The sequence below is a fragment of the Cavenderia fasciculata genome (assembly GCF_000203815.1).
Source record: "Cavenderia fasciculata unplaced genomic scaffold Scf_EUAJFUG02HR96I-5, whole genome shotgun sequence".
NCBI lineage: Eukaryota > Evosea > Eumycetozoa > Acytosteliales > Cavenderiaceae > Cavenderia > Cavenderia fasciculata.
Genome location: NW_004457624.1, coordinates 1,579,558 through 1,599,138, shown reverse-complemented (window position 1 = coordinate 1,599,138; position 19,581 = coordinate 1,579,558). Strand labels below are relative to the sequence as shown.

The window sequence follows — 19,581 nt, the reverse complement described above, 5'->3', positions numbered from 1 at the left end:
TTACAAAAGAAATTTATTTATTATTTATTTATTTATTTATTTTTTATTTATTTTAATGATTAAATAGAATATGAGGATAATCTTTTCTAAGTTCTTGAATGGTAGTTGGAGTAATGAGTGGATTGTCCTTTAAATGCATTGTACGTACAGATGGACACCTAGACAATAAACATACAACGTTTCTTCTTTCAAATTGGTTACGAGAGAAATCGAGTTCGTGGAGATTAAACAATAATAGACCAAATTGAATTAACAATGTATCATCGGGGATGATAATGTTACCGTTACTATCACAAAAGTTTCCACCTGCCAATGCGAGGTTGGTAAGGTTTGGTGAGAGATCGATAAGCGTTTGAAGTGAGTCCTTGTCAAAGAATGATTCAGAGACATCGAGTGACCGAAGTTCGTGAAGGGGTCTTTCAAAGTCTCCACGTTCTGATTTTTCTCCTAGTTGACGAACGAAATCAATGACGTTGAAACCTGCTGGGAATTGAATGTCTTCAAGGTCTGTGAGTCTGCGTACCAATTGAATCAATCCACACGTGTTGTTAAAGGGTTCAGAGACGAATCGTGGCAATTTGAGTGACTTTAGACGTGGCTGGATATTGCACAACATTTCTACAAAATCTTCGACATTTGCAATGTCGCCAGTGTCGTGGAGGTTGAGATGGGTGAGATGTTCGGCGCCGTGATACTCCAAACCTTCCATGGTCAAGAGATTAGAGTTTGTATGTGATAGATCAATCTTTTCAATACCCTGAGCGCTCTTTATAATGTCTGATATCTCTTCGGCACTGAAATTGACATGATTCAATTGGATTTGACGCATACCAAGTGAACTCTTGGCAATTGCCTTGGCTGTCTTTTCTCCAATGTTTGATTTCTTCTTGTCCAGAGTGTTGATGATCAATTGAGTGATTTGACGTGGTGCTTCCAATAATGTGGCAACTCCTTCATCGCTAAATGTAGTTCCAACCAATGATATAATTTCCAATTTCTTGGCATAGGGTGCCATAGCGACAAGTGTAGCATCAGTCAAAGATGTACCATTAAACTCTATTTCCTTTACACCATTGAATCCTTCATAAATACCATCAAATGCCTTATCATTGATGGATGGTGAATCGACCAAATGTAAAGAAGTAATACCATGTCCTTCAGCCAATAATTTTCCAAAGAATTGATTAAATGTTGAAACTTGTTCTGCTGCTGCTGCTGTTTCACCTTGCTCACCATCAAGGAATTTAACATTTTGCAATTTGAATGTTTCCAAACGCTTTAATGATAAGATTGAACGAGCAATGGTTGGAGTGATGACCATATCATTGAGTGAAAGCAAGTCAATGTTGGTGATACCGTTGAGGATGGACGGAGCAAATGACGAGTTGATGATACCTGACAATGCGTGTGGCAGAGTAAAGTATACGATTTGGTTGACCTGTGCAAACACCTTGGGAAGATATGCATAGAGGGTTGGATGATCCAATGGCGAGATGACCTTTTCATAGAGATAGACCATGCTGAAAAGTTCATTGATACGTCTAGTGTCGTTGTAAAGTGAACGTGCTGGTTTTCCAATATAGGCATTGCAAGCATTGTTGACTGTGTAGATGGGGAGCGACTGCACAACCACCTCGCTGAGTGCCAGTGGGTTGAGCTTGAGTGACTGTTCGAGAGAATTGCTGGCTTCCCGAAGCTCCTTTATAAACTTTGATCCACTATGCGCATAAAAGAGGTAGAAAGTGGCCAACTTGACATGTGTCATGCCACGTAAACCCATAATATCGTGGTCGTTACCACCACTCTGGCGCAAAAGACGGAGAGCGGTTTTGAGTTGCTCGATGGCATCGAGGTAACCACTCGACACGTTGGCACGCAACAAGTAGCTGGTTGCAAGACGAGCAATGTTTCGCAGATTCTTTGGCATTGAACGGAGAGCTGCTTGTAGCTTGGCCTGTGCTTGATCGAGCCAACGGTTAACTTCAAGTGGTGGGACACGACTCGAGTTGTTGATACGGGCAGTTTCATACATCATACCGGTACCAATGGTATAGTCGACGATACCAAGATATTTGACAGTAGATGCAACCTCTTCAATATCGTTAAATGTGATGATATAGTTGGGATTGGAGAGGAATTGCTTGTATGCTTCACTATTGATACGGATATTGAGAATCTGGATGATACGTAATACTAGCAAACGACAGTCAATCAATGATCTAATGTCAACTTCTGGCATACGGTCACTATCTGACAGACATCTAGGGAATAGACGGACTGCAATATACTTGAAATAGCCTGGTTTGTTGAGTGTCCAAAAGTCGCGATTCTTGGTTCTATTGGTATTGAGAATGACGTTGAAACAATCGGCGACGATTTGCTTGTAAGGACCCTCTGAAACCATCTTGCAACTATCCATTTTAAGACGACAACGTGAACGAATGATACGCTTCCAACAACGTGCAACCACTTCAGTCATGAACAAATTACGTACATTTCTATTGGTCAACCCACGACAAATAACTCCAAGGTAACGAAGATTAATACCACGTGAGTGAATAAAGTTGATAAGCTTGATGATTTCATTGGAACGTTGACGATAATCACGTTCTGGTGAATTCTTTGTATAACCTAAACTATTAATTACAAATTCAATTTCATGTGTTTGACTTGATGTTGATGTTGATGAAGATGATGATGTCTTTTGTGTCGGTACTGTATTTTGACCTCGTTCTTGTTGATTAGTATCAGTCCATTCACTTCCAATATCCAATGAAGCAGTAGAGTTTGCCAATTCTTCATCATCCAAAGTGACACGTTCATCTTTACCCAATGGTTTGGAATTCCAACCTCCGTCATCGGGCACCTTGAATGCATCTTGTTCGATTGCTTCGTCAACCTTTAGACTCGTGTCAATGATGGCGATGGTCTCTGGGATGATAACCTTGTGTAGATGCTCGCTGATGGCAATGACATCTTGGTTGATACTCTCATCCTCTGGGTCATTTGTTTGCCATCCCGAAAAGGCATCTGAAGAAAGTGGTTTGGGAGACTTGGCCACCAACTCTGGTCTAAGCATTGCATAGAATATCTCTCTACCAACTTCCTTTTTACCATTGAATATAGGACTAAACTCGGGGGCAAACAATCTTGCAAAGTCAATCATATAGTAACGTCCATCTGACCCCTTGTGAATTTCAATATCACCTGGACCATACAAGTGGACTCCTTGACGACCAACCTTGTGTCCACGAAGATTTAAAATCTTGGCAATACGTTCCATCTCTTTGGATACCTCTGGATCCTTGTCATGAACAGTAGCACCGCCATCATGTGATCCATAGACAATTGTATTCTTGTTGATTGGTAAACGTGCAATGGCCAACAATCTGTAACCTCTATAATCAATGATAGCCATCAATGGAAAACGTAACAATTCACTTGCATTCTCCATCAAGAAATTAATACCCTTGATCTCCAAACTAGCAGATTTTTGTGCCTTTTCATCTGATCTCTTTACATGTCCATACATCCATAATCCTGGTAATAATTCTGTATCTACTACAAATTTAAATATTATATCCTAAAAAAAAAAGAGAAATAAAATTAATAAATATAAATATTAAATATTAAATATAAATAGATATTAAATTTAATTTCATACTGAAACAATATATTTAAGGCCACCACCTACACCTCCAAGATCTAATGGTTTAATTGATTTTGATTCAATTGGAAGATGTAATTCAGAGATGATGATTTTACCAAATGTATCTGCACAATATACAAAATCACTTGCTATATTTGACAATGATTTGTATTTCTTTTCTGAACATGGTAAATCTAATAATGTTTGGAATATATCATTCCAATTACGATCTAGATAGAATAAGAAATGATTAGTTAACTTTTGGTCTATGATGATCATTCATTATTTGGTTTGTTTTGTTAATGACATACTAATATATTCAGATTCATTTGTTGAATCACCCAATGCAGAAACATTGAATAAATGTTGTTCATCATAGTCATCGTAATAACCAAGGTCTTGAGTACGGTTTTCATTTTGGTAGTTTACTTGGTTGGCATCATAGGAAGAGTTTGATGAACCTGAACTATAGGCTCCATAACTATTCGATGCTGTGTATTTATTATTTACAGTGTAGATATTGTCTCCAAAATATTCATCAGATGCTGCAATATTGTGTACGTTGCCTCCAATGTATGAAGATGATGTTGGTGACGTTGTTGAATAAACATCGCTAAATGTATGATTGTATGACATTGTATAAGTGGTTGATGATGCTGATGGTGCAATAGATGAAGAAACAGATGATGATGATGATGGATGATAGAATGAATGTTGTGTAGTATTATTATGATTATCTAAAGACTCTGCAGATGATGGAATATAAAATGATTTATTATTAGTAGTAGAGTCTTGTTGAACTTGAGGTTGTTGTTGTTGTTGTTGTTGTGGTGGTGAAGTTAGAAAAGTAGGAATAGAAGTTGTTGTTGGTGTTTGTGGTGTTGCCAACAAGTTTATATTATTATTATTATTAGAAGAAGAAGAAGAAGAAGAAGAAGGTGAGGTAGTATTACTATTACTATTACTATTACTACTGTAGACAGTACTATAGAAAGCAGATGGGTAATCTGTAGGTGGAGGTGGTTTGACAGGTACAGTACTATCCTTTAATATAAAGCGTGGTCCACCCTTTCTATAAGGTGCCAATGATGTAGTAAGATCATCTGGCTTTTGTGGTATTATTTTTGAATGCCAATATGATCTTATATCACTAAATGAACGGTCAATATTATTATTATTATTATTATTACTATTGGTGGTACTATTACTATTATCAATACTAGTATTAGTTTGATTATTAATATTATTACTATTTGGTTCCATTCCTATCTATCTCTTTATAGTTAGTTTTAAAAGTGAAAGAAGAAAGAGTACTCTCTAATACCTCTTTTGTTAATAACAAGGATACAAACAAAACAAAAACAAAAGAGGGGGGTTTCGTTGGGAAGTACATGGTTTTTTGGGATACAAGTGGACAGGGTGGGGACCTATGACCAAACATCATCGTGGAGAGGATGTGGTTTTTTTTGCAGATCGATTTTTTAAAAATTAAAAAAAGAAGAGCATTCTTCTCAAACACCACAATAATTGTTCGTTGGCACGTTTTGCTTCTAAAAATGAACTAAACCATGTTTTTGGATGAAATTCCAATTGGAACAAATTCGATTGGCTTGGAGAATTTATTTTTTATCGAGGAAGTTTGTGAGTATTCTTGAAAATAATAACGATCTTTTATTTCTGTAATATTTAAATGATCGATGATAGAGAAGAGACAGATAGGAACGGATTGAGACAGCGAGCAGAGATGGATGGAGAATGAATCTAGAAGAGAAAAAAAAAAACAAAATTACTATGTATATTGATTTTTTTGGGGGTTTTTTAATTTTGAACAAATCTAACAAACGAGGATAAAATCTACTCGTCAGCTAGTATGGTTCTTATTGTGAGTTTATTATTATTTTACAACATATATAAATTAAATGAGTTTGGGTTTGGGTTAAAATGCTTAGAAACACTTTCTGTGGACGATGGATGGACCAGACTCGTCGTATTCCTCCTTGGAGATCCACATTTGTTGGAAAGTGGAGAGGGAGGCAAGGATGGAACCACCGATCCAGACAGAGTACTTACGCTCTGGTGGGGCGATGATCTTGATCTTCATGGTTGATGGAGCAAGGGCAGTGAGTTCCTTGTTCATACGGTCAGCAATACCTGGGAACATGGTAGTTCCACCAGAGAGGACGACGTTACCGTAGAGATCCTTACGGATATCAACATCACACTTCATGATCGAGTTGTAGGTGGTTTCGTGGATACCAGCAGATTCCATACCGAGGAAGGATGGTTGGAAGAGGGCTTCTGGACAACGGAAACGTTCGTTACCAATGGTAATGACTTGACCGTCTGGTAATTCGTATGACTTTTCGAGTTGTGAAGAGGTGGCAGCAGTTTGCATTTCTGATTCGAAATCAAGAGCAACGTAGGCGAGCTTTTCCTTGATATCACGGACGATTTCACGTTCGGCAGTGGTGGTGAAAGAGTAACCACGTTCGGTGAGGATCTTCATGAGGTAGTCAGTAAGATCACGACCAGCAAGATCGAGACGGAGGATAGCATGTGGGAGAGCATAACCTTCATAGATTGGAACAGTGTGGGAGACACCATCACCAGAGTCCATGACAATACCGGTGGTACGACCAGAGGCATAGAGTGACAATACAGCTTGAATGGCAACGTACATGCCTGGGGTGTAGAAGGTTTCGAACATGATTTGTGTCATCTTTTCACGGTTGGCCTTTGGGTTGAGTGGGGCTTCAGTGAGGAGAACTGGGTGTTCCTCTGGAGCAACACGGAGTTCATTGTAGAAGGTAGGATGCCAGATCTTCTCCATATCATCCCAGTTGGTAACGATACCGTGTTCAATTGGGTACTTCAAGGTGAGGATACCTCTCTTGGATTGGGCTTCATCACCAACGTATGAATCCTTTTGACCCATACCGACCATGACACCAGTGTGTCTTGGACGACCGACGATGGATGGGAAGACAGCACGTGGTGCATCATCACCAGCAAAACCGGCCTTGCACATACCAGAACCGTTATCGATAACTAAAGCCTAAGTAGAGTTGAGAAAAAGATATTTATTCGCCTGAGAAATAGATAATAGATGGATTATATTTTATTTATTTATGAGTTTACATACTTGAACGTTGTCAGACATGATTGTATTATATATATATTATTTGTGGAATAAACTGAATTGAATGAATGTAAAGCGCCTCCTTTTATTGCTGTCTCTCTCGGCAGATCTTTCCCCGTGTAAATTCTTTTTTTTTTTTTTTGTTGGATGGCTTGGGTTAGAGGTTTCACTGAAAAGCCATGGAATTGAATACAAAATTTATTTTGTGATAAAACAGCCAACCTCAAATCAGACGGTGGGTGGAGAGTCTTTGAAAACAGAAGGAATTATTGACCATGATTGATTTAATGGACTGGTATGAGCTAAATCGAGGGTACGGATGGTGGAATATAGTAGATAAACCATAGTGACTATAAAGGTTAATTTATTGGTGATTACTTGAATGTGATGGTCTAGGTAGGAATTCATGATATTGCTCACTCATTCATAGGTTCTGAGCTAAATCTCAATTTCTTTTAAAGACTGTTCAAATAAAATATTATCTTTATGGTTACTATTTAATGAATTTAATTAATTAAATTTAATTAAATAAGATATTCATTAAAAAGAAATGATAAAGAGAATAAATGGAAAAGATAACATACCCGAGCATTATATGACAAAATGGTTGGAGTAAATGATCGACCTTGATCAGTAGTAATACCTCCAAAGAACAAAAAGTTATCACCACGATTGATGGTAGAATAAGAGCACTCAATTCCATGTCAGAGGCCAAAGGTATTGAATTATTAGCAAGGACATCTCCATTTGATATGTCGATAGCAATGTATACCTGATTTAAACCAAACACATGAAGGGTTGTTGGTACATCCTTAAATTGATTGCACGACCAACGCATTAATGAGTAGTTGTCAAATTGGTATAAAAAGTAAATAAGTATGGAAATATCAGACTCTAGGGTTTGTCCATAGACTACGTGGTTTCGAACATCGATACCTAGAGTTTGATATTTTTCCGATCTATTATCTTTTTTTTTTCAAGTTCTTTAAATTGTTGTTCAGACAGACCAACTCATAATAAATATTTATCATTCATATATTAATATTGTGGGGTCGACCACCAGATTTAATTAGAGTCTGTATTTGTTTGTTGTTGTTGTTGTTGTTGACTAGTAATATTAATATTATTTAAATCATTTTCCAAAACATCATTATAACCAAAATAATGATTTCCAATTGGGGTTGGTGGCCGATCTTCTCTTCCAAACATGATCCTGATAGAATTTATCGGCTATATCTTCTCTCTCTTTGAGTATCTTTTCAAATTTCTGGGGTCTATTGTTTGGAAATGTCATTGATAATAATGTACAATCTCTAAAGTTTTGTGCCTCTGCATCACAATGATTGCCTCCATATCGATAGTAATTACGTAAAAATCCAACTGGTGCTAAAACATTGATAGGGTATCGATTCGATTGTTGTTGTATTAGTATTATTAATCCAATAATATTGTTTATCTTTTATTCATCATGTTTACATACTATAACAAGAAAAGAATGATTTTAAAAATGGTGTACATGATAGGTTGCTTGGCAACTCTGTTAAAAAGGCAAATGATTCACCTTTGGTGATCATATCGTTACGTGATAGTTGAAACTTTGCATCGGATGCACTGGCCTCAAACGTGTTTCTAGGTATAAAGATGACTTCATCTCCATTGTGAAATACTTCAACTTTGCTTAAATTGTTGAATCTTTCTTCTATATTTAATTTCTCTATTTGTTCTTCTTGTTGTTGTAATTTGTCATTATTATTATTATTATTATTATAATCTATTGTTGTTGTTGTATTGTATTGATTAGATGAAGAAGAAGATGATGGTGATGATAATGTTGTAATTGGGTCATCAATGTGTGTAGTAGTATCAATGTTTGATGTTGTTGATGTTGTTGTTGTTGTTGGTGAAGAAAGAATAATATCTTTTAAAATTGAATCTACATTGTTGTTATTATCACTACTACTGCTACTGTTATTGTTTTCAGATATAGATGTAGAATGATTATTGTCTGACATTGTATATTATATATGTATGTATTGAAAAAGGACAACAATTTATCTTTTTTAGTGAAAGGTCATCAAGATTAATTAAAATACTCGACAAGGAATTTGATCAGACGAAAACGAGTCCGTAGTAGAATTAGTTTTCATCGCTTTCATTTTCGTTTTATTTATCTTTCGATTTATCTCTGTAATATATATTACTAATTCTCATACATACATACATACATACATATACAATGGCATCAGTCAATATCCCAGTTTTAGGAGGCAATAAAATCGAAGTTGTATGTATCAAACAGAAGTGCACAGAGACAACTCAAAACAAGACAAAGATTAAGTTTACTTACAAACAGTCATATCTTACCCACCCACTACTTACTACTTACTAAAAACAGGTATCAGAAAGAAGAGATTGTGCTACTTTTATTATGACTGAAGAAGATCACACTATTGGTAACTCTTTACATTATGTTTTAATGAAAAAGTAGGAATCCCTAGCTGCTTTGAAACAACCAACCAATACCTAATACTAACAAACCATACTTATTCTTTTTTAGTCCAAAGGTTGATTTCTCAGGTTACAGTATTCCACATCCATCAGATAATAAACTCAATTTACGTATTCAAACAAAGGGTAAATACATCGATCAACAAACAATCTAAAAGAAAGAATAGATATTCTTCTAACACCTTCTTTTAATAGGAGAAACATCAGCACAAGACGCAATTTTAACAGGTTTAAATGATATCAAAGATATTGGTAAACATATTTTAGAAACTTTTAATGATGCTGTCAACTAAAAATAAATCAACAACTACAACAAAATAATATTATTAGAAACTAAAAGAATTGGATTGGTCATTGTACAATGTTGGTTTGGATTGATATATATTTGGAACCATTTATTTAGTTTGGTTTTTGGACATTATATATATATGTTGGTGATTAATTAATTATATGGACAATGGGTGGTGTAATATTACTATTAGTATGATTATTTATTTCTTGGTAACCAAAGTTAGACCATCAGCAACAGGTAGCATGGAAATGATGACTCTATCATCTTTGAAGAGTTTGGCATTCAACTTGTTGATGGCAGCAACATTTTCATTGGTCTTGAGTTGTTCCTCTAGAGAGAGAGAGAGAAAGAGAGAAAGAAAGAAAGAAAGAAATCATTATCATTCAAGTTAGTTCAAATCATTTCATATCATTTTTGTTAATGTGATTACATACCATCTAAAACACGACCATCTTGAAGAACATTATCAAAAGCAATGATACCACCATTACGAATAAGTTTGAGACCCAATTCATAGTAGACATCATATCCTGGCTTGTCGGCATCGATAAAGATGAAATCAATAGTACCAGCCTTTCCTTGATCAAGTAACTTTTGAAGTGATTCGGCAGCTGGAGCAATACTAATAATCATAACAACAAAATTGTTAATTTCCTTTTTTTTCTTTTATAAATCTTTCTTTTTGTTATATAACATACATTAATTCAATCTTTTCTCTTACACCAGCCTTTTCCCAGTATGGAAGAGCAAGGTCCGTAAACTCAGTAGAAACATCCAAAGCATATACTTTTCCATCCTTTGGAAGAGCGAGTGCAACACTTAATGAAGAGTAACCGGTAAAGACTCCAACGTCAATGGTGGTCTTGGCATTTAAAATCTTCATCAAGAATTGGAAGAAACTACATTGATCGAGTGAACTCAACCTATTTCAATCATATATTATATTAGTACTTTGAATGATAGATATATAAAAAAAAAAAATCTTGAATCCAATTGATGGTCTATCAAAAACACAAACACAAATAGATAGAAAGATAGATAGATAGATAGATAGATATAGATATATAGACAAATGGAAAGGAATACTGATAATAGATTGAAACAAAGGAATGTTCCTCATTTCTTTTCAATCGATTATCTATCTAATCTGGTGAGGGTGGACATACATCATGTTCTTTGAATGAGTTTGAGTGACTAGTAGCAGTAATAGTAATAATAGACAAGAGACAAACCATCAATTAATAGGTGTGATTTTTGGTCTTTTGAGATGTATGATTAAAAACATAACATATCAAATGATATTGATGTGGAATACATACATTCAACCAATTCCTTTTGGGCTGGAACCAACTTTACTGATTGGTCAATCAAGTACTTGTAGAGTTGACTGGTAATGTTGGTCTTGGTAGCGTCGTATTTTTCTGGAAGATTCATTTTGAGATAAAGTAGTAGAGTAGAGTAGAGTAGAGAGTATCTGAGTATAGAATAGTGTAAAATGAAGATGATGATGGTTTAAACAAAATAGAACTTGCAATTTAAATAGCTTGTCTTTTGTAAAAATCAATAAAAATCAAATTAATATTGGTGAAGTGACGGAATGTTCTTTTTCGGAATGGTGGACAACGGATCGATGACGCAGGTCTGACAGAATGACCGGAAAGAAATTTCAACAATAGATATAAATAACCTTGTACAACAAGTAATGAATGTAATGTCAGATATATGTGGTGTGGGACTGACAATAGTATGAAATCAAAAAGTACCAAGTACTTGGTATTGGACAAAAAAAAAAAAAAAGGTAAAGATATTGGCATTAGTTTGGTGGGTTAGATTTGAATGACTGTTTCCAACTAATCGATTGTTGTTTGCTTGTTATTATTACACCGACTAATTATAAATCACACGTAATCTTTAGACAAAAGACCAGACTAGTCACAGTCCTTTAAGTTGTCTTTTATTTGGTTTGATTTGTTGTTGGTTGGTTTATGGACATTTAAAAGTCCAATGTAAAAGTTTGTTTTGTTGGATATCTAATGTATCACTCTCAACAATGTTAAAATTCTCGTTATAGTATCTTGATAGCGATGATATTGTATTTAATGATAACCTTAAAGAGAGAGAGAAATATTAATTAATTAGTCAATATTTAGGGAAATATTAATATTGATCCGAGCCATACTGATTAAATTGTGACAAGTTTGGAAAAAAGAGAGGAGTCTCTCCAATGTTGGCTGTGCATTTAGGAAGTGGAGATGATTGTAGTCCAGGGTAATTACCAATACCTTCTATAGACTTTAAGATTGGAGCAGGTGCTTTATGATCTCGGTATCTCATTTCATTGATCTGTCTAATCTTTACATTCATTTTAATAACTGATTCTTTTAATATTCTATTTACATTATCATTATTATTTACTACTATAGTAGTTGGTGGAGGTGGAAAAGAAGCAGGGTAATCTGGTATATTATTGTGTTTACTGAATGAAGAAGAAGAAGTAGTAGAATTCTTTTGAGATTTACTCTTTTTAGTTGTATTAGTATTATTGTGTACAGTATTATTATTATTTCTTTGTTTCTTTAATTGATGAACGGGTAGTAGATCATCTCTACTTTGTTGTTGTTGTTGTTGTTGTTGTGTATTGTTATTATCATTGTCAATGATGATGGTTGGTTCTTCTTGATTTGCTGATCTCTTTTTACACTGATCGTTATTTTCTGTCTGTTGTTGTTGTTGGGATTGAACCATATTAAGTTCAATTAGTATCGACATGAACAACAAACGATAACATGTTGGTGTGTATACGATACAATACAATATGTGTGTTTCGAAACTAATATTGAATGAGGGAGGGATAATTATTTTAATTTTGGTAGTTCGCGGAATTTAATAATAGAGATTAACTTAATATTATATTTGATAACGAATTAATATATTAATTCATTATCAAATTCCGCGGGACCCAAGATAGTAATAATCGTGGTAGTTCGTAGTGGTACGGTTGCACCACTTCATCCTCCTCCTCCTCCTTTACCATCAATCATCAATTGGTTGCCAAGAAAGACGTGTGTCGATCATAAGAAGAAATAAGTGAGTGATCATCGATCGTATCGGTCAAGCTCAGTGAATACTTTTAACTAACTGCAAAATGTTTGTTATAGATAGACATGTCTTGTGTACCTCTTTCTCTTTCCCTTTGCTCTGTTGGTGTGTGGTAATACCTAATAGGTGGGGGGGTGAATGTGGCAATCACAATTAAATTCAAAGGTGTGTGGTTCTTCTCATCAAATCCATACCTCTGCAGAAGTCTGCATCCTACAACATTCATTGATCACATAATAATAATAGATAGATAACTTTATATATATATTATATTATTTGTAAATTTAAAGAGAGAGATACGATCTACTTTTATCACATCTCTTTAAAAGTAAAATGATGACGATCATCAATCAATCATCAATAATAATCGTAATATTAGTTGTTTTCATTGTACTCTTATCAGATCAAGTAGTACAATGTGATATGACTGTATTGTTTTGGTGCGGATTTAGTTGGTGTGGACTAGGTGCCTCAAAGTATACTCTACCCAACTATCTTGGTCAAGAATTTACTAAAGATCAATGTCCTGTTAATTGTTTTTTTACAGGTAACATTTTATAGATAGCATCAACAACAAACAATAATTGATCAACATATATTAATATATATATTAATATTCTATTCTTTATCTTTTTTTTTTTTTGTTTGTTTAGGAGATAAAAATAGAGCAGCAGAAGTTGATGCAATTATGTTTGAAGCACAACCAATGAGTATTTATGGACATGAATACTTGAAACCCGATAAATTACCCAAACTACCACCCAAAGAAGTTGGCCAGACATTTATTCATTTTGGTTATGAACACGAAGACTACTTTCCATTTATGGATGAACCTACGTTTATGTGGTCGATGGATTTGAATATGACATTTAGACAAAATTGTCAAGTCCCTACAACGTTTGCGTGTAGTTGGGGTCAACTTGCAAATGGTTCAATCAATAACTTTCTCAATCCACCAATGCCATTTCTACAAAAGGTACCGGCCGCTGCCTTTTTAGCTGTCAATTGTGGTGCTGGTGGTGCAGTGTTCCGTAATATCTATATTCAAGAGATGATGAAATACACTCCCATTCATTGTTTGGGATCTTGTATGCACAATATGGATCTTCCACCAGATGATAATCCAGGTCCTGTTTGGAATGACCTTGGACGTGCAATGAATAGAAAGGTTCATATCTTTGGTCGTTATCGTTTCTCTCTTGCCTTTGAAAATAATAATTTAACTGATTATATTTCTGAAAAGGTTTTTACTGCTCTATTGTAAGTAAAAGAATAAGGATATATATATATATATATATATATATATTAGAGTATTATTTATTTATTATTTATATTGTATTTTGTTTTTTAGGAGTGGAACATTACCAATTTATATGGGAGCACCAAATATTGATGAATTTGTACCACAAAATAGTATAATCAAAACATCAGATTTTAAATCACCCAAACATCTTTGTGATTACATCAATTATTTGATGAACAATGAAACAGAGTACCAAAAATATTTTGAATGGAAAAAGCTTCCTCTACCAGCACACTTTATAGATAAATACGATCGATGTGTATTTTATTCTGGTGATTGTGCACTTTGTAAATACCTACACAAACTAAAAGATATGCAAGCCAATGTAACATCTGCCCAACTACAAGGACATCGATTTGTCTTTGGTGAACCTGAATGGGTTGCTCATTCAACAAGAAACCTTGTCGTCAATCGAAAAACATGTATTCGTCTATTACCAGTTTCTCCCAAACAGGTTGAAGGTAATTTTGCTTTTACAGCTTGGATCAATATTGAATCAACTGGTGCAAGAAAAGTTTTTAAAATTGGAAATGATTCATATATTGCCATTCACAAACAACATGATGGCCCAATATCTTCTCGTTCCTCTCAGCAACAACAAGATCAACAACAACAAGCTTTTCAACCAAATAATATGTTTTTATCATTTTGTGTACATAATGATTGTATTATTAGTGAAACTCCTTTAAAATATGGTTTATGGTAAATATATAGAGATAGAAATAATATTATTTTATACATTTTTATTTATTATTTATTATTTTATTTTAGGAGACATATAGGTATTACTGTAAAACAAATAAATGATCATATGGAAGAAACAAAATTATATATTCATGGTAATTTGGATACAACTCAAGTAGCTTCACAAAATACTTTTTTTAAATTGGATAATATGGAAATTGGTTGTGATCAACGTATGTTCTAAAAACATTTATATTCTCTGACAAAAAAAGGGGGGGGGCACTTGATTAATCAATTTTTTTATTTAATTGTAGAAGAATCATTTTTTGGAAAGATGGATGATATAGTTATATGGACAAAAGAATTGGATGAAAGAGAAATTAGAAAGTCAATGTATAAGAAATATAGAGGTAATGAAGATGGATTATCTCTTTATATGACATTTAATAATATTGCAACACCAGTTGAAGATTATTCATCAAATAGAATTGATCTTGTAGATCCAGTTGCCGAATCTGAAGAATCAGCACTTAGAGATTTAGATTTAAGATGTTGTAATTGGTCTGATTAATAATAAAAAGAGGTAAAGGAAGGAAAAGAATATTTTAATTTTTAAGAAAACAAATTATTTATTATTTATTTATTTTTTAAAAAAGGATTGGGAGAGATATATACAATTTAATATTTAAATCATCTATTAGGAGAAAATATAAATGATTTTTTGGTTTGTTTTTTTTTTGGAAAAAGGATAGCCAAAAATAAGACTATAAAGAGTGGCTGGTTGATGTTTGATTAGATTTAGAAATCAACACGACGAATCTTGAGATTTGGTGATTGACGACCTTCGATGATATAACCAAAGTAGTGAGCATCCTTTGGAGCGATACCAGTGCTGTAGGCTGGAAGAGTAAAGACACCATGGTGAGAATCAAAGTTGACGTTCCAGAAGGAGCCAGAGCAGTCGGCAGCATTAAAGTTACGGAACTTGAGGGTACAGTCAGTGTCAATGTAGACATTCTTGACGACTTGGTTACCATAGTTGTAAATGTAGACATCGTACTTGGAGAATTCCTTTCCATCGCCTTCGCACCATGTTCCATTCTTGTATTGTGCAACTGCAACCATCTTACAATCATCATTGATTACACAGTATGGGTGGTCTTGGTAGTTGAGACATGTCTGGTGATCTCCACAAGTTCCAGATCCACATGGTGCATTGTAATTTGTACCAAATACACATACAATGAGACAAGCAAGTAAAATTAAAATTGATTTCATTTTTTTTAAAAATATTTAAATATTGTTATGATTGATTGATTATTATATTATATAGGAAACTATTAATTATTTATAATATTATAAAAGAAAATAGATTTGATGATTTGAAAACAAGGATTGGGAAACATCTATTTATATCTTTTTTTTTTCCAACCAACTTTGAATCTCTCTCTAGAGTTTCAGATCAACTTTGATGGCGCAACGACCCGTAATTAGGAGAGACAGACTATTTGGGAATGGTACATTTGTCGTGGGTTAGATCGATGTGATGTTACCTTTCCTACCTTACTTACCATACGAAGTATCCCTAATATGGGTAGGATAATCATTGGTATTGCTATAAGAGTCATAGTCATCATTCATGATGACTACACATGTCAACATCAAACATCATTTAAATTAGTATTTTTAATTTTATTCAGACTTTACACAAATATCACTACTGACATTGAATAATCAATCGTTGGACATCCATCCAACTATATCGGGATGTCCTCCCCTTCTTCTCATTTCGCAGCAATCCGGGATACTCTCTAGATAATATACTCTCATTCAATTCAAAATACCACCAATTTTTTAATACATTTATGGAAGGAGACAATCGGAAATTTAAATCAATGTAACCTCCTCCTCCTCCAACAACAACTAGCAAGGTGTTATATTTGTATATTCCTATAATCAATTTATGTGTGGACGTACGAACAAACTAACGTTTGTTGATGGTACAACACATAATATATATTATCTCAGATATTTTTAAAACTACATGTTACTGAACAACAATATCATGGATCGAACGATTGATGGATGGACTGGATGCGATGATCATATTGACAATGGTAGTGGTGATACCAGAAATGAAAAATACAATGGGGGTGATAAATATCACTATAACAAATTACACCCAATCAAATATAGATAAAAGAGGAGTGTGGAGATAGATGTATGTATATTAATTTGTGGTCAATGTCGTTCACCACCACACATTTAATTTTTATCTCTAATTTTGATTGATATGTTTTGATATTCCAATTGAAATCTCTAGATTACAAACAATAAAAATATCATTGGTAATTACCCCCTACTCCTACTTCCATCTTCCTCTTCTTCTTCTTTTCAACATGTTCTATATTCTTTTTAAATTTCCAAAAATATTTATGATATATATATGTAGAAATTTCAACATTATAGAGAAGGAGAGATAATATATATTGAATAAAACCTAGGTGATTAAAGATATTATAGTTACTTTCTTGATCTTGATCCAAATTAATTGATAATAAATTAATTTAAATAATTATTCTTGAAATAGGGGAAAAAATCTCAGTCCCAACCCAGGTGGTGATGATCATTTTTCATTGTTGCTTGTATTAGTTTCTTCATTATTATTATTAGTATTATTATTTAAAATGGACGTAGATCACGAAGTAAAGTTGCTTGTTGATGCCATCAACAGATTAGGAACCAAGGGTGCCAACGGAAAGGTATCTGTTAAATACGGTGTCCTCTTCAACGATGATGAAGGTAAGACATGTGTTTAGTAATCAATGATTTGATGATTCTTCAAATTTACTAATATACATTTATATATTATATTATATATTAAAGTCGCAAACACTTTTGAAGCTTTAGTTGGAACCTTAAAGGCTGCCAAGAAGAGAAAGATCCTCACTTATGACGGTGAAATCTTACTCCAACGTGTTCACGACAATGTAGATGTCATTTTACTCTAAAAAACAACAACAACAACAATAACAAGCTACTTATCTCTAAACAGAAAGAACAGTATTAAATATTTATTTATTGTATCCCCATTGTAATAATAATAATCAATACAAAGCAATAAACCAAAAACACACACACACATCAACAATAATCAATGTGCAATGGTTTGAAATTATGATAACAACAAGATTGTTTTTAATGTGATAACAATCTAATCACATAGGGTTGGAAATACAATAGATCGATCACACATTGACATTAATGGAAAACAACTCAATCAAGTATCTTACCATACATAGAATGAATAGGAGATGTCTAGGAGGTGGATAGACAGACAAGATAGGATCTAAATCTTTGGATCTTTATATCGATCTGATTCATCATCATCCTCTTCCTCTTACTTTTTAGGTGACTGACGTGCCATGGAAGAATCCATTCTCGATGGTCTCTATCTGGTGTTACTATCTGTAAATCTTTGAAGAGATTTAAAACACCACTAACCACACACACCCATGCATTCTCAAGTAATGTGATATCGGGAGCTAGCTAGGTACAAATTGTTTATTCATCAGATGTTTTCAATTCTCTCATATCTACCTCTCTTATCTACCTCGATTATCGTCGACGTTGTTTGGTTATATATGTGTTGAACGATAGAGAGACCAGACCGATTCAAAACAATTGTATCAACAACATTGGTGGTGTTGGATGTCTTTTAAAAGTTTAAGGTGTCAACAAACAAACAATACACACCTTTAAACGAATTCATAAAGATGGGTGGTGGTTTCAATGTTGTTGAAAAAAAAAGTGTAGATCGAAACGATGAGGGCGATGACGATGGTATACCCCCTTTTGCCTACTATGCTCCGTTGTCCTCGAGGTTGTCTACCAATTATGTTGGTTATGCTGGTTGGTAAAATGACTTGTTGATCAAATGACAACACCACTACCTCTACCATCTTTACCACCACCACCACCTTTGCTTGTTTGTACTTAATAATCCTAGGATAATTAATTAATTTGTAGGTCGACGAGTTGGTACTCAATAATTGGTTTCATTGTTTTCTTATTCTGGACAAGGGTGATTTGTGAGGCGTTACGATCGGAATCGACCCCTGTAATTTCGGACCGTACATTAATCCATCCTTCTAGTGGTGTCGATGGTGAGATTTAATTTGGTGATATTTGAATAGGAACGTTTTCAAATATGGTAATTGGACACTGATATCCAAGAATTTCAAACTTTGTTTACCATATATGGCGTCAAAGGTTAAATAGACGCTCGACAATCTATCAAGAAACGTCATGAATCTTTTCTATAAATCCTCCGCTTTTTGAATCCATTTGGATATCAAACCAAACAAACAAATATCAATATTTAAATATTCTCTTTTAAATATATCAATTATATTCACTTATCTCTTTTAAAAAATGCTTTTTAGTATGTTTTCAATGTAATATTTTAAAATAATATATACTAACCTTTTAATTTTCTTATTTTTTTTTTCTTTTTTTTTAGCTGCTCTTACCAATTTAAACAAAGTATCTTTCCAAACCAAGGAAATGTCAAATGGAACATTTAATCAAATGAATTCCCAATCTTCACAATCAATTAACAGAATTTCTGCTGGAAAGAATGATATTTTTGGCGCTCCAAAGAGTACCAGATCATTTAATTAAACCAATTCCAATATTCCACAATCTCTCCCTATTCACATATCTATAAGTTTTAATATAAATAAAAAAAGAAAACCATAATTTAAAATGAATGGTTTTCCTACTTTTTATTCTATGTTCCATTAATATGCTCTTAAGGATTACTTCTTCTTATTGATTAATACAAACATTTGTGACTCTTTTAAATTGAATTGATTAGAGTATTATCCTTGGTACATTAACTCATT

At 33.8% G+C, this 19,581-nt stretch overlaps 11 protein-coding genes across 11 annotated transcripts; 5 read left to right on the top strand and 6 right to left on the bottom strand.

The window, feature by feature from the left end:
* Window positions 1-52: 52 nt before the first annotated feature.
* DFA_11632 (uncharacterized protein) lies at window positions 53-4,912 on the bottom strand (the record flags this gene model as incomplete). Its single annotated transcript, XM_004350528.1, has 3 exons — window positions 53-3,583; window positions 3,665-3,879; window positions 3,961-4,912. The coding sequence occupies 3 exons, from the start codon at window positions 4,910-4,912 to the stop codon at window positions 53-55; spliced, it is 4,698 nt and encodes a 1,565-aa protein (XP_004350579.1).
* Window positions 4,913-5,594: 682 nt separating this feature from the next.
* DFA_11631 (actin) lies at window positions 5,595-6,809 on the bottom strand (the record flags this gene model as incomplete). The annotated part of the gene is made up of 2 exons (XM_004350527.1): window positions 5,595-6,704; window positions 6,792-6,809. The coding sequence occupies 2 exons, from the start codon at window positions 6,807-6,809 to the stop codon at window positions 5,595-5,597; spliced, it is 1,128 nt and encodes a 375-aa protein (XP_004350578.1).
* Window positions 6,810-7,016: 207 nt separating this feature from the next.
* Window positions 7,017-7,212, bottom strand: DFA_11630 (uncharacterized protein; the record flags this gene model as incomplete). Its single annotated transcript, XM_004350526.1, has 2 exons — window positions 7,017-7,138; window positions 7,167-7,212. The coding sequence occupies 2 exons, from the start codon at window positions 7,210-7,212 to the stop codon at window positions 7,017-7,019; spliced, it is 168 nt and encodes a 55-aa protein (XP_004350577.1).
* A 641-nt stretch (window positions 7,213-7,853) lies between these two features.
* On the bottom strand, window positions 7,854-8,800 carry DFA_11629 (uncharacterized protein; the record flags this gene model as incomplete). Its single annotated transcript, XM_004350525.1, has 3 exons — window positions 7,854-7,896; window positions 7,946-8,174; window positions 8,269-8,800. The coding sequence occupies 3 exons, from the start codon at window positions 8,798-8,800 to the stop codon at window positions 7,854-7,856; spliced, it is 804 nt and encodes a 267-aa protein (XP_004350576.1).
* A 224-nt stretch (window positions 8,801-9,024) lies between these two features.
* Window positions 9,025-9,589, top strand: rpc19 (putative RNA polymerase III subunit; the record flags this gene model as incomplete). Its single annotated transcript, XM_004350524.1, has 4 exons — window positions 9,025-9,072; window positions 9,184-9,272; window positions 9,346-9,422; window positions 9,492-9,589. The coding sequence occupies 4 exons, from the start codon at window positions 9,025-9,027 to the stop codon at window positions 9,587-9,589; spliced, it is 312 nt and encodes a 103-aa protein (XP_004350575.1).
* A 198-nt stretch (window positions 9,590-9,787) lies between these two features.
* On the bottom strand, window positions 9,788-12,333 carry omt5 (O-methyltransferase family 3 protein; the record flags this gene model as incomplete). The annotated part of the gene is made up of 6 exons (XM_004350523.1): window positions 9,788-9,918; window positions 10,023-10,210; window positions 10,287-10,511; window positions 10,755-10,782; window positions 10,908-11,062; window positions 11,882-12,333. 6 exons carry the CDS (start codon window positions 12,331-12,333, stop codon window positions 9,788-9,790), a joined length of 1,179 nt encoding a protein of 392 aa, XP_004350574.1.
* Window positions 12,334-13,020: 687 nt separating this feature from the next.
* fut10 (glycosyltransferase) lies at window positions 13,021-15,245 on the top strand (the record flags this gene model as incomplete). The annotated part of the gene is made up of 5 exons (XM_004350522.1): window positions 13,021-13,234; window positions 13,341-13,947; window positions 14,039-14,692; window positions 14,762-14,907; window positions 14,989-15,245. The coding sequence occupies 5 exons, from the start codon at window positions 13,021-13,023 to the stop codon at window positions 15,243-15,245; spliced, it is 1,878 nt and encodes a 625-aa protein (XP_004350573.1).
* A 227-nt stretch (window positions 15,246-15,472) lies between these two features.
* On the bottom strand, window positions 15,473-15,952 carry DFA_11625 (uncharacterized protein; the record flags this gene model as incomplete). Its single annotated transcript, XM_004350521.1, has 1 exon — window positions 15,473-15,952. The coding sequence occupies one exon, from the start codon at window positions 15,950-15,952 to the stop codon at window positions 15,473-15,475; it is 480 nt and encodes a 159-aa protein (XP_004350572.1).
* Window positions 15,953-17,361: 1,409 nt separating this feature from the next.
* On the top strand, window positions 17,362-17,685 carry DFA_11624 (uncharacterized protein; the record flags this gene model as incomplete). The annotated part of the gene is made up of 2 exons (XM_004350520.1): window positions 17,362-17,476; window positions 17,561-17,685. 2 exons carry the CDS (start codon window positions 17,362-17,364, stop codon window positions 17,683-17,685), a joined length of 240 nt encoding a protein of 79 aa, XP_004350571.1.
* Window positions 17,686-18,450: 765 nt separating this feature from the next.
* On the top strand, window positions 18,451-18,851 carry DFA_11623 (uncharacterized protein; the record flags this gene model as incomplete). Its single annotated transcript, XM_004350519.1, has 2 exons — window positions 18,451-18,590; window positions 18,704-18,851. 2 exons carry the CDS (start codon window positions 18,451-18,453, stop codon window positions 18,849-18,851), a joined length of 288 nt encoding a protein of 95 aa, XP_004350570.1.
* Window positions 18,852-19,108: 257 nt separating this feature from the next.
* DFA_11622 (uncharacterized protein) lies at window positions 19,109-19,357 on the top strand (the record flags this gene model as incomplete). Its single annotated transcript, XM_004350518.1, has 2 exons — window positions 19,109-19,118; window positions 19,197-19,357. The coding sequence occupies 2 exons, from the start codon at window positions 19,109-19,111 to the stop codon at window positions 19,355-19,357; spliced, it is 171 nt and encodes a 56-aa protein (XP_004350569.1).
* Window positions 19,358-19,581: the final 224 nt, after the last annotated feature.